Source organism: Montipora capricornis, chromosome 2 (genome assembly GCF_036669925.1).
Source record: "Montipora capricornis isolate CH-2021 chromosome 2, ASM3666992v2, whole genome shotgun sequence".
Classification (NCBI taxonomy): domain Eukaryota; kingdom Metazoa; phylum Cnidaria; class Anthozoa; order Scleractinia; family Acroporidae; genus Montipora; species Montipora capricornis.
In genome coordinates this window covers 42,527,350-42,539,849 of record NC_090884.1, presented here as the reverse complement: position 1 = coordinate 42,539,849, position 12,500 = coordinate 42,527,350, and the positions used below count along the sequence as shown (strand labels likewise).

The 12,500-nt window shown below is 39.2% G+C and overlaps 1 protein-coding gene across 1 annotated transcript in view; it reads left to right on the top strand.

The window, feature by feature from the left end:
- Positions 1-12,500, top strand: part of LOC138022404 (sushi, von Willebrand factor type A, EGF and pentraxin domain-containing protein 1-like) — a 113,319-nt gene that overhangs the window by 91,198 nt on the left and 9,621 nt on the right. The window contains exons 76-78 of the mRNA XM_068869534.1: positions 575-732; positions 4,528-4,668; positions 5,186-5,348. Coding sequence (XP_068725635.1) covers positions 575-732; positions 4,528-4,668; positions 5,186-5,348 — 462 coding nt within the window. The remainder of the gene's footprint in view (positions 1-574; positions 733-4,527; positions 4,669-5,185; positions 5,349-12,500) is intronic.

Genomic DNA, 12,500 nt, shown 5'->3' with positions numbered 1-12,500 from the left:
CTGAAAACTTCTTTTTCTTAGGCAATCGGAATAGAGAAATTTCTTTTCGTATATATTAATACAGGGGATATGTTACACAAAATGATGTAATTTTATGCCCCCAAAATGCCCAAAAAGTAGAATGAAACATTGCAATAACCGCTCGAAACTGTTGAACAACATAAAAGAAATACAATAAAAGGAAAAAAAGCAAGGGTTGGGCACAAATGGACAAGATTAAAACGGATTGCATTTAAGATCACGTCGGCCCGACATTTTCAAGTTTATGGCAAATCGCCTGGATAACGGTTGTTTTTGTTCAGGACCATTATGTTTGTGATGTAACGATACTTTTATCAGTAAAGGAATTCCATATAACCATTTTCAATTTTTAAACTCGTGATAAACTAAGGATTTTCCTTGAACACCCTAAAATTACATGACATAGGCCCTTTAAATTGACAGCAAAAAAAGATCCGAGAAGGCGTTCTTTTAAAAACGGAGTAATAACCACTTGCTCTTGATCGTGGGCTATTGTTGAAGGAATCTTTATCGTTTTAATGTTAGCAAATTGAAAATTTGCTCTCCCCTATAGGTTGTTCTTCGCCTCTTGGTTTGAAAAACCGGATGATATTCAGTAATCAGATCACTGCATCATCCGAAAGAGACCCTGGACACAGCGCCAAATACGGCCGTCTCGATGGGAACAGTGCTTGGTGTTCCGCACGGAGTAGTTTGCCTGAATACTTTCAGGTGCGGTAAATACTACTATTACAACTACTACTACTACTACTACTACTACTACTACTAAGCTCTCGTCAAATACCGCACCAAAATTCCTGGCGGAAGATGTGGGTTGTACAACTTGATTATTAACTAAGGGTGCATTCGATTGACCGTATTCCGGAACAGGAGTACATGGAATAGAAGTTGGAAATCTTTCGTTTTTACGGAGATTCACATTAACATTGTCAAACACCAGTTAGAATGCTATTTTAAACATATCTATATTGTCTTTGCTGCTTCAAAACACTACACATACCGTTTTAATTCGTCACTCCATTTATTCTTATTCTGGAATAGGGTCAATCGAACGCGCCCTAAAATAGAATTTACTAAAGGGCGTGGGTGATACTTAGAGCTGATCATGAGAAGCTTAGACCTATCAATGTTTAACTTCAGCTTATTAGCCCTCATCCAACAGTCAATCTCACGAGCACAAGCCACGATTGGTGACACTGCAGAAGCCTGTCCCTCAACCCTGCGAGAGTCAAAGGATAAATATAGCTGGGAATCATTCGCATAAAAATGAAATCCTATAGACCACTTTCATAAATGGCGACCAACTTTACATTCTTTTGTATTTATGTTAATTAGACCTACTGCCCTCGTTTTAAAACAAATATTCTTTTGAAATTTGCTCGTCGTAGCGAGGTTAGTAGGGCTTATTAGCATTAAAACAAAAGAATAATTTATTTGGCCGCCATTGTGAAAGACGTCTATGTCATACGCCCTCGCGATATCTCCCAGTGGTGAGGTATAGAGCAAGTACAATATCGGCCCCAACACTGAACCTTGAGGAACACTGCGCGATAAGGGGCGTGCTGAAGATCTTTCTCCCATGACACTTACAGATTGATACCTATTACTAAGATAAGATCGAAACCAAGAAAGAGCCCAATCATTTACGCCAAAACGAAAAGATAGCCTTTGAAACTAAATATTATGGTCGACAGTGTCAGATGCCGCAGAAAAATCAAGTAAAAGAATGTCATTATTTACGCTAACTATAAAGGGCAGTCTCAATACTACGCAATTGCTTATATGCTGACTGAAAAGTTTCATCTAATTTGTTTTACGTAATATAGCCAACCAGTTGCAAAGCCACAGCTTTCGCGACAAGCTTGGATATAAACGGTAGACTTGAAATTGGCCTAAAATGAAAAAAACCTCGCAGTCTAGATTTGGCTTTTTAGTAATGGTTTCACAAGAGCTAACTTTAGACTCCCTGGCATCACTTCATTTTCCAAAGAGAGACTAAATAGTCCTCGTTATTATTGGAAGCAGGATAGGTAGAGACTACTAAGAAACCGATGCGGGAACAGGATTTAGAGGACACGATTTCATCTTTGAAAGAGTTATCACCTTGGAAACGAAAGGAAAGGAAAGGAACTTTATTTAAGTGTCTAGTCGTTCTAGCGCTAGAGCACTAATTAGCGTCACTGTAAACTGGAATCAACAATCAACGCAAATCAAGTCAAATGTTGGTTTTTGAGGAGAGGGGAAACCGGACTACCCGGAAAAACCTCTTGGTATAGAGTAGATAACCAACAAACTCAACCCACATATGACGCCGAGTCTGGGAATCGAACCCCGGCCACAATGGTGGGAGGCGAGTGCTCTCACCACTGCGATTGTGCGGAAGGTAGGATATCAGAGATCACTTGTGTAGTGGAAGACAAGTGTCATTAGAACAATGACAGATCACAACGAAACTTTGCAAAATCCAGATATCGAATTTTACGAGGAGCGATAATCCGCTTCTCGTGGAGCGGCTTGGCGAAATCAATGTACAGAAGAGTGGTCTGACACACTTTGTTCAGCGCTACAGTTTTAGACAATGTCCTTTTTAGTGTCTCTAGAGATGACTAGGTCTAGGGTGTGGCCATTACGATGGGTTGCACCGGCAACATGCTGCATTTGATCAAAAGTATCCAAAAGCTGCAGAAATCGATTTGCATCAGTATCAGTCGGTTGGTCAATGTGAAAATTGAAATCATCAATCAACAGTAATTCAGTGACCAGAAACCACAACAAGATGTTCAAGATAAGAAGTAATTCTTCAAAAAACAAAGCAACTGTACACTAAATCCATTTGAATCAATAGGTGGAGGTGGACGATATATATTAACAACCCTCAAATTGTGGTTGCCGGTAGAACTTAAGACAACTTCGAGAACCTCAAAACTCCAAAAGTGATTGACTTGGTGTTAAACGACCTTGAACTACTTCCTCACCAGTAATGCAATACCTACACCTTCGGCAGTTGTCCTGGCATGGTGATAGAACTTGTACCCAATGGGACAGATGTCGCGGCAATAAAAAGCATCAAAGTGGTCGTTAAGAAGAGAAGTCTAAGTAACTGTTAGAATATCAATGCTATGTTCGATGACAAAATCATTCAACATAAGAATCTTGTTGCTAATTGATCTGTAGTCAACAAGAGCAAAATTGGAGAGCAGATGATGACTTTGAGTGGGTTTCTGCCGAGTCTGTAGCTGAATAAAAATTAAATTGGAAATGTCAACACCAGTGCGCAATGAAGCAAAACTAGTCGAAGTGGATCTGTTCGAAAACACAGTTGCAATGTGCATGCCGTCACTCCAAAAACGAGTAATGTTCCTGCAACCAGCGCGTTTCCCACGATAATACAGAAATCCAGCGTTATTTAACGCAACAAGCACAGAACTTAGGAGAGATAAGCCTGAGAAGCGGCGATAGCATTGCGAAGTACGTTGAATTCGATTGAGTTGATTTCTTGAATACGTAATTAGTGTCGAAGATCTTTACCATGGTAAACTCCAGAGTTGACATGTTCGCTCACACAGGAAAAAAATCTGTCCTGGGTTTAGAGCTATATCTCCAAACACTGTAATATCCATAGGTGGACCCTGTCCAGGAGAGTAGAGTGTTATATAACAGCGTTTAGTCCAACTGGAAACCGCAACACGAGATGTAAAGCAGCCGTTTGCTGCCAGGTCAAGTTTAAATTTGCCACGGAACTTCAGAAACATTCAAGGTTCCTCATTTTCTGTAAGAGACTCAGTTTTCGTCAATAAAAACCCAAATTCTCTTGAGGAAAAGGTTTAGGCCTAGTTTGAATTGATCCTCCTATAAAAAATAAAACCAATTAAACGTGGCAGCCATTGCAGCGCCTCTCTCAACGCATTTTTCTTATTGCTTGTTGTCTACGCGCCTGTTACAACTCTGAACACACCATATTTGAATTTATAGTCTAAAAATGTGAGAACCGACATTAGAATTCACTAAAAATACCACATCTCTGTTAACGCGTGCTCTTCCCTTTTTTTTACCTCTTGAAGATCTTTCTTCTTGAAGCCCTTTTTGATTCACCGAAAGTTGACGTTTTAATAGTTCGTTTAATTAAAAAAGAGCCTGTCCAGTATAGGAATCTGCAAAGTTGAGAACACCTTCTTTTCCCCGAAATGGATGATAAGGTTCAGTGTCCAAAGAAGAACAGAAATAGATTTATTAACTGGGTTGATATAATATATAGGCTACCATAGCGAAATTTGAAAGCTGACGTTTCGAGCGTTAGCCCTTCGTCAAAGAAATTTAGGGAATTATGGGATGTTAGCGTTCTTTTTCCACGAGTCTTACTTTTCTGTTCCTTTCTGCTCTTCGTAACTCAAGCAGTAAGGGCCAAGTCAGTCACAAAATGATTTGTATTTCAGTTGACTCTCTTCCCGTCAACCTTTCTCCTGTTCATTTGACTGTTTAATTTATTAATATTGCTGCAATACACAGATTGATTTTGGTCGTTTGGTCGAGGTGACTGCTGTAGCAACTCAAGGGCATCCTAAAGAACACAAATGGGTTGTGACCTACGTGCTGAGGTACTCACTCGGGAAACATTGGCATACTTATCAAGAATCTGGACGTGACAAGGTATATGTGCCTTATTCCCGTTAGATTACATTTATTACAGAAGTTTCCTTTAGTGTCTTGGTTACAAATTTCACATGCATCCCAGCATGCGCTGTAAAGAACATACCTTTCAAGTATTTTTGTTACACGTTAAAGCAACTTTTTGCTAGAGATATTTCAGCGGTGTTCTTAGCCCAGTAAATTAAAGTAGTTTGCCAGTAAATGCAGTAATTGTAATCATTTTTAACTAATGAATCTTAGACGTAGTTTACCAAGATGTAGACCTTTGGGGTCACTGGGGTTGCGATAGTGCACTCCCCTGGCTATGGGCCTGCGTAATGTTTCTTTGTATAATTGATTTTCATTAGTCAATGTATTTTTACAAAGACCATTTTTTCCCCAACCAATCGGTCAGTCAGTCAGTTAGCCAGTCATTACTTTCAAAAGCCAAACAATCAAATGATCACTGAGTCATTAATTGGTCAACCACGAAAAAAAAAACATTGCTTGCATCTAACCAGTCGATAATCTGTTGAAGGTATTCCAAGGCAACAAGGACAGAAACTCTGTGTCAAAACATTCCCTGAAAGAAACGCTTGTGGCCAAAAGACTAAGAATACTACGGTATAAAACTTCTGGTGACTTCATGGGATCCACTGCCTGCCTCCGAGCTGAAGTTTTTGGTTGTTATTTCATATCTGGTGAGCATAAATTAAACTTCTACAACGCACGCTGTTAAGCCCTGGCCAAACTATCGAACACAGTGGATATCACATGCAACATTGCATGTGATATTGCAACTAACAATAGAATTGTAAGTAGAACCCTCGCACACTTTTTATCCCGAACAACCATGTAAATGTCAACCAGTCTTACAATACTATTGAAAGTACTGCTGCAATTTATGAACGGCCTTATTTTAACAGGTATATACTGTACAAAGAATACTTTTAGTTGGATAAAATTAATGCCGTGTACAAAAATCGCAAAAGGGGTTTCCAGTGTCAAACATGTCATGGGGAATCAAACCCTTCTGCAAAATATTTTTCACTTGCATAATTTTTATTTTGCAAGATACAGCCATGAATTATATGTCAAATTGATTGTTTTGTTGTGTCCTTTACAGACAATATTATTTCCTATGAAAATTAAATTAAATTGTTCAGAACAACAAAACCTGGCTTCTTGAGGGATGGTCGACGCTTTGTGACGAACAACAAAGAGAAAGCATACTTACTTAACAATTTTTTCAATCTGTATTCAGTCCTAACGATGGTACTTCTGAATCTTACAAAGGGCCACCTGTTATACCTGCTCATCATTTAAGCGAAATATCAGTGGTAATTAAAGTTCAGGAAGATATTGATGCAAACAAAGCGCATGGCCTTGATAACATTCCTGGTAGATTGCTGAATGAAACTGTACCGTGACCTGAAATTGCCTCTTCTATCTGCCGTTTGTTTAAACCTATCGTTGTCTCTCGGCAAGTTTCATGACCAGTGAAAATACACTGTGTCCTGTTTACAAATCTGATGTTCCCAGATTATCCAAGAACTACCGACCAATCTCATTACTGTGTATTGTATCAAAATGTCTAGAAATATGTGTCTTAAACCACTGCTATACTCTCCTCTCGCCACAACTGTACCATTTGCAGCACGGTTATAGGAAGGTCTACCGTCACTCAGCTTCTCCAGGTTTACCACTGGGTGGGAATTCATATGGGGTACAAAACTAGCACTTCACATCACACTCTAATCAGTTAAGGCTGTTGAAACATAAAGTGCTACACGGCCAACGTTTGTAAAAACGTAACCCTTCCCGCGCTTTCTGTGGCTCGACGCGGCTGCACGGCCATACTACATCAACTACAGTTCTTACACAGTCAACGCTTTTTGTGTTCAGGTGGAAAACGGTTTGGAACATGTTTTCTTTCTGCATTTTTCACTGGTTTTAATCCACTTTGACATATCATGATATCTGTGGCCCACCACTACTGGTGGCTGCGCATTCAAGCATCGGAGGGATATAAACTTAAAGCTGAGTGTTTACTTTTAATTTGCTTAGAGCTGCTTTTTTCTCTGTATTGCAATTTTTGGCATATCTTTAAAAGCTCTGATAAGGTTACATGATGCTTGGAGGACCTATGTCTAGAAGAGAAACGAAAGGAGAGCGAAAGAGAACGACAAAGACAAAACAGAATATCAGTAATAGCTCACACTTAGTGGAAGAAGTTACTCCACAAATTCTTACCTTGGACACTAAACCGTTTGTTATTTTTACGGAAGCGTTATTTCAAGTGGATACGTATTTTTAAAAGGTGCATGGTTTAATCAGTTGTTCCTTTGTTCAGGAATGAAAATCGAATTTTTATTGTCAAACGGAATTATATAACAATTATCTGTACTCTTTCGGACATAAAGAAATAAGTTGATTTGTTTGTTAGTTTTGCTCTAAAATGCAAGCGATCAAGTGCTTTTTTAATCCGTTTGCCCAACTGATTTAACGTTGTGCCTCGACAGTGACAAGAAAATTTTGCCCCCTTGTTATAAACACGGAATCGCAATGAGTTCTCTTAAAATTAGTTTAGAAGTTTGTTTAAAGCACCTAAAAGTTATTTAAGTGTTGAAACGGATCTTGTTTGAAGTTCGTCCTTTCTTGGTTGCATTGCCGTATTCTGCCAATTCTTGTTCCAAGCCGACCTGGCGTGTTTCGATGAAATACATCAAAATGTGAATGATCTCGTTTTCATAGATAAAGTGGAATAAAGTACATCAGTAAAACTCTTCTTTGACCTGGAACTGACAAAGTTGTTTTTAGGGCTTCTAATTTTAGCGTGATTCCTGTTCGCTGGCTATTGATAGTTGACTCTGAAATGGCTTTTTCCTTTGAAATGGCTTTTTCCTTTTCCATTCAATCGCTGAGGGTGTGCTTGTTTTCTTTTAAAACTCATGCGCTTCAAGAAGAATTCATTGCCAAACTGGTGAATTCCAAAGTAAATTTCACTCGAAAAACCAATATCGTACTCATCGCTTCGTTGTTGATGCGATATCGGGTTTTAGCGTAAACTTTACAGTGGAATTCACTATTTAGGCAATGATTTTTTCTATAGAAGAAAGCAAAGAAAATGATTTAATTATTAAAGCAGCAACCGGAAACACCAACAGGCAGTAAGAATAAATAATCAGGGAGCTCTGCTTTTAGGCTTGTCTAAATCTATATAATTAAGAGGAATTTATTAATGTCAATGCGCGGGATGAGGTTGCCCTCGTTACCCGAGCCACAGTTTCATGTATAAAACGCATGACAAAAATAACAACGAGCGATACCGAACGGTTAGTGCGAAGTCTTGCACGTACGAGCACGTACGGTGAAAACAGGAAGTGGCCTTGTCCCGGAGCGGTGATCAACGAGATTTGTTTCAACATCATTTGCCAATCTTAATAAAAGCAAAGGAAAATAAAAGCGACAAAGGCACATCTGCGTAAACCAAAGGCTCATGTAGTAATTTAATTGCCAGAAACGTGCTTGTTGTTGTAAAGTAGGCATGTAGATTCCTTCCAGATAAAATAGAATCCTCAAAATAGACGAAAACTTTCCTTTAATACCTAGCGAAAATTCTTTCCCTTTCACAAAATTGTTGTGCAGCCCGTACGTCTGTCTGTACAATAAGAACTTCCACAGCAAAGCGACATCAAAATGACGGACTGATCCGCTAAGAACGAGACACGCGACTTACTCTTTTCTCGCCGTCGACGATTTCGGATATCGGCCACAGATTAATCTTCAGGGGAGTAGGTCAGAGATACTTCGCAGTTTGTTCTCAAAAGACCAACAGACTCGCCTACCCCTACATGAAATATTTTGAGATACTTACCCACCACCACGCGTGGTCTAACAAAGGATTTGAAGAATTTTCAACCTCTTGCGTCAAGTAAGGCATCACATTGTGTCCAACCCTTTGGAATATTGACATCTAATCCAGGAATTTGTGACATCTAAATTGAGGAAGTATTTTATTGTGTGAATCCTTCGGACTTCGCACTAAAAGTGAGAGAAAAAACAACAGCAAGAGAAACAACTAGTTTAATATCACTTAAGAAGATTTTTTTTTTAAATAAAAGACTAGATCGAGTAATAAAAGTAAAAAATATGAAGGAAAATAAAATTGATGCAAGAGAAAATAATGCTTCCAATATTGCGATCGGTAGTAGTCATTTTGCGCAAACGACAAGGAAAGTTACCGCGATTCCTCCGATTCCGATCACCGTTAAAGAGCGTTAAAGGGAAAGGACTAACACAGAGAACATGGTGGGCATGTATACGGCTCTTAATCAGTCAAAGCCACGAGAGGTTACGGAGGTCTATTGACAATTAACGATCGGTGTTCCTTGCTTTGTGAATCTTATCTATGAGATTTCTCAGTCGTGAACCTGAGCAGCTTAGATTAAGATTGCTTGAAAGACAGAACAGAAAGCTTCATTTTAATGCCGATAGTGTTCCCGATCACGAGAAAATAAAGAAGAAAGGGGTGGTGAACGCGTCCTCCATTGATCTTAAAGGATGTGAAGAGCATTTAATTAGGAAATGACTGAAATACGCTCTGACACCAGACTCAATAGCTCGAAAGGATATCGTAGGATCGGTCGAACAGAGCATTTCGGGACTCCCAGCCGCAGCTCAAGACGAAATCAGGGTTGAAGTAAGCCACATCCTTAAAAACACTCAGCGATCCAGAATGATTAACATAACAAGAGAGTAGTGATTCGCGTTAAAAGAAAATGAGAACGTACTCATTTCTCCCGAGGACAAAGGCAATTCTGTAGTTGTCATGAACAAGTCCGATTACCACGATTGATCATTTTCGTCTGGTAGAAAACATCAAAGTTCCATGAAACTAATTACCTTTTCTGGAATTTTATTTATAGAAATGTGGCTTACAATATCTCGTTTTACAGCTTTTCAGTAGAAAAAATATTCAGTCCAAAAAAGCAAGGAACTTCCAGAAAAAAATAACCGTAAGTAAGAAAATTCGCAAAAATGTTTCAAAATACTTGAGGAAAGAGGGAGAAAATTCAAAATTACATGTTCTGAAACACTGAAAAAGTTGAAAAATATGTTTTTATTTTAGTTAACCAATATTTCCACCAAATATGTGGATTATTTTAACATTATTATTATTATTTTAGTTGTGGACACATAGTTATATGTGTCAACACCTGCCATTGCTCTATGACGACAAACAATGGCAATTGTGTTTTTCAGGGTTTGAAATTGGGACTCACAGGTCGCCAATGCGACCAAAAACCGAGTGCTGGTGACTAGATTTTCAAAACTGGTAGCCAGCTAGCGAATCACGTTTTGTCTGATAACCCGGGATAAACAGTAGACAGCTTTTGTATTTGAATCTTTATAGGATGAAATCGTTCGGAACTGGTGGCTAGAACACGACCCACCTTTCTTTCCCTACTAAAATAATGTATAAATACTACAAGAAAATCGGTTTCTCACATTGATAATCAATAGCACAAAATGTACTTCGATACTTTGGTCACCGCGTTTACTAGGCGCCATACTGTTTCAGCGGCTTCATGGGATCGTGGGCGCACTTAAACACCATGTGCTTCTTGCCGGTTAGTTACGTGAATTTTTGCTCACGGAATGCGAAGATTCAGCAAGAAGGTTAATTTAATTGAAAATTTAAATCCATCGTCAGTTGTGAGTGCTGAAAACGTAGATTTAGCCAAATTACCGAAGGACCTCCTCGGAACTAGCTTGATACTGATAATATATTGATAATGAACCTGGACATCGCATAATGAGTTTGAAACTTGTATGGACCTTCAAAAAGCAACCTGTACCCTTAACGTTAAGTGCGTTGGAGAACTTGTCCCCTCTGTTAGAAAGCGAACACCTGCAAAATTGACTGCACAACGTGGTTAATAAATGGAGATAAATATCGGTAGAAAAGTACGTTAAGAAACCAAGTTCCTCTGATTCTAGAGGCTACTAAAACCGTATACGAGCCGCTTCTTTTATTTTATCCCGGTCGGAGACTGGTACGAACATTGTGGTTGTGTGGGGGCCTAGGCCGAGCAATTGCAGTATTGCGTTTACTCGCGATAAAGGCAATTTGCTTGCCACGCAAGCTGTAGGAGAATAAAGAACTACGTTTTGAAGAGATGAAAAGCAAGGATAAAGGACTCATGTTTGCCTTGCTTTGGAAAACACGGACTGTGCTTCGCTCCATTTCAAATAAGTTAAACCTTAAAGTACACCATCATCAAACTATTAAAAGACAAAGCCGGAAAACAACAGTGGCTTTAGAGGTCTTTCTCGTGCTGTTTTTTTTTTTTTTTTTTTTTGGTATTTAATAATTTTGACTTTCCTTGCATGTAAAGTAACATTTAAAGTCCTTTTCCAACGTAAGTCATATATTAAATAACTTGGCGACCAAATTTTTCCCATTAGTCGCCAGCTGGCACCTGAGCCAAAAAGTTAATTTCAAGCCCTGTTTTTGCATAATTAATTAGCTTCGGCCTTAGAGTGGGCAAAAAACCTGAAAAGATGTTCGTAACCGTTTTTTAACCGTTTCCGAATTTTTTGGTCCAAACTATGAAATTTTCATTCATGAGAGTTCAATTTGATGATCAGGTGCGACTTTCAGCGCGAAAAAAACGACACGAAATGGTTCGTGGCATTTAAAAAACATGTGCTCACAAAAGCAACTCGTATGCAAATATTTAGCCTGCGTAGCAGCCGTTTCCTTTCCTTTTCCAAACGCTGGCGAAGGGGACGAAAACTGCGAGAAATTGCGAAAAATAAGGAGTAGGGGAAGGGGGTGAGGCGACGGAAGGAAACGCTTGCAATCAGACCCAGACATTTTACCGAACGCCCCCAGACAGACCGCATTCCCTTGGGGCACCAACTGTTACATTACAGCTAATGATCATTAACTTCCGGTAAACCATTTTTGACAAGCAGCCCACGAACAAACAATCCAAGGCAGAAAAAGCAAGCGGGCGAAATGATATGGCTTCGAATAATTGCGACGTTTGTCATTGCTCGTTTAAAACGAAATTTGGAAATTTTACAAAGAATCATCGGGGATATATGTCCACAAAAAACTTGTTTAAGCCTTCCAACAGAAAAGATTGCCGTTGTGTTATGTTAGCCAATATCTTGGAAAGTGTTGGAATTCCTCTGGATCGAAGCGAGACCTACTCACATCGCGTTTGCAATCCTTGTGGAAGAAAAATCCGCAATTTGGGCAGTCTATACGCTTTGATTAAAAAAGAACCAGGAAACCTGAAGAAAATCCATCGAGGGAAGACGAAAAGGTGCCAGCAAAGAGCAAAGACGCAGGAAAGAGATTATTTTGCGAGCGTACCCCAGATTAAAACGACAGATCTCCAAACTTGAAGTCCCAACGTGTGAAATCCCCCGGGAAAATTATTTCGTCCAGGAAATCTCTAAGCTTTGGGAAGGATGCAGAGTCTCGACAAACTAAAGTTCAGCACGAGATGTTATCGAAGCTGAATATTGATGATTTGCCCGAACCAGAGGAACTTCAAGTCAAGGTTGTTAGTCAGTTGAATGACGGTAAGGTAAAAGTACATTTGCCTTCTGAACTGACAATTAAAAAACTAATCTGTTGCCTGGTTTTAAAAGAATGGAAAATGGCTTCCAAACTAGTTTTAAAATACGCAGAACTAAGAGAGGACAGCTAAGCGGACAGATCACCAGAACACAGGCACAATCATTTGACATCTTCTCCTTAACTCCAACGAGTATTTGATAGATAGCGCCTTTGCCAAATTTCGAGGACATCCTGTCCATGGACTAAACTCTTT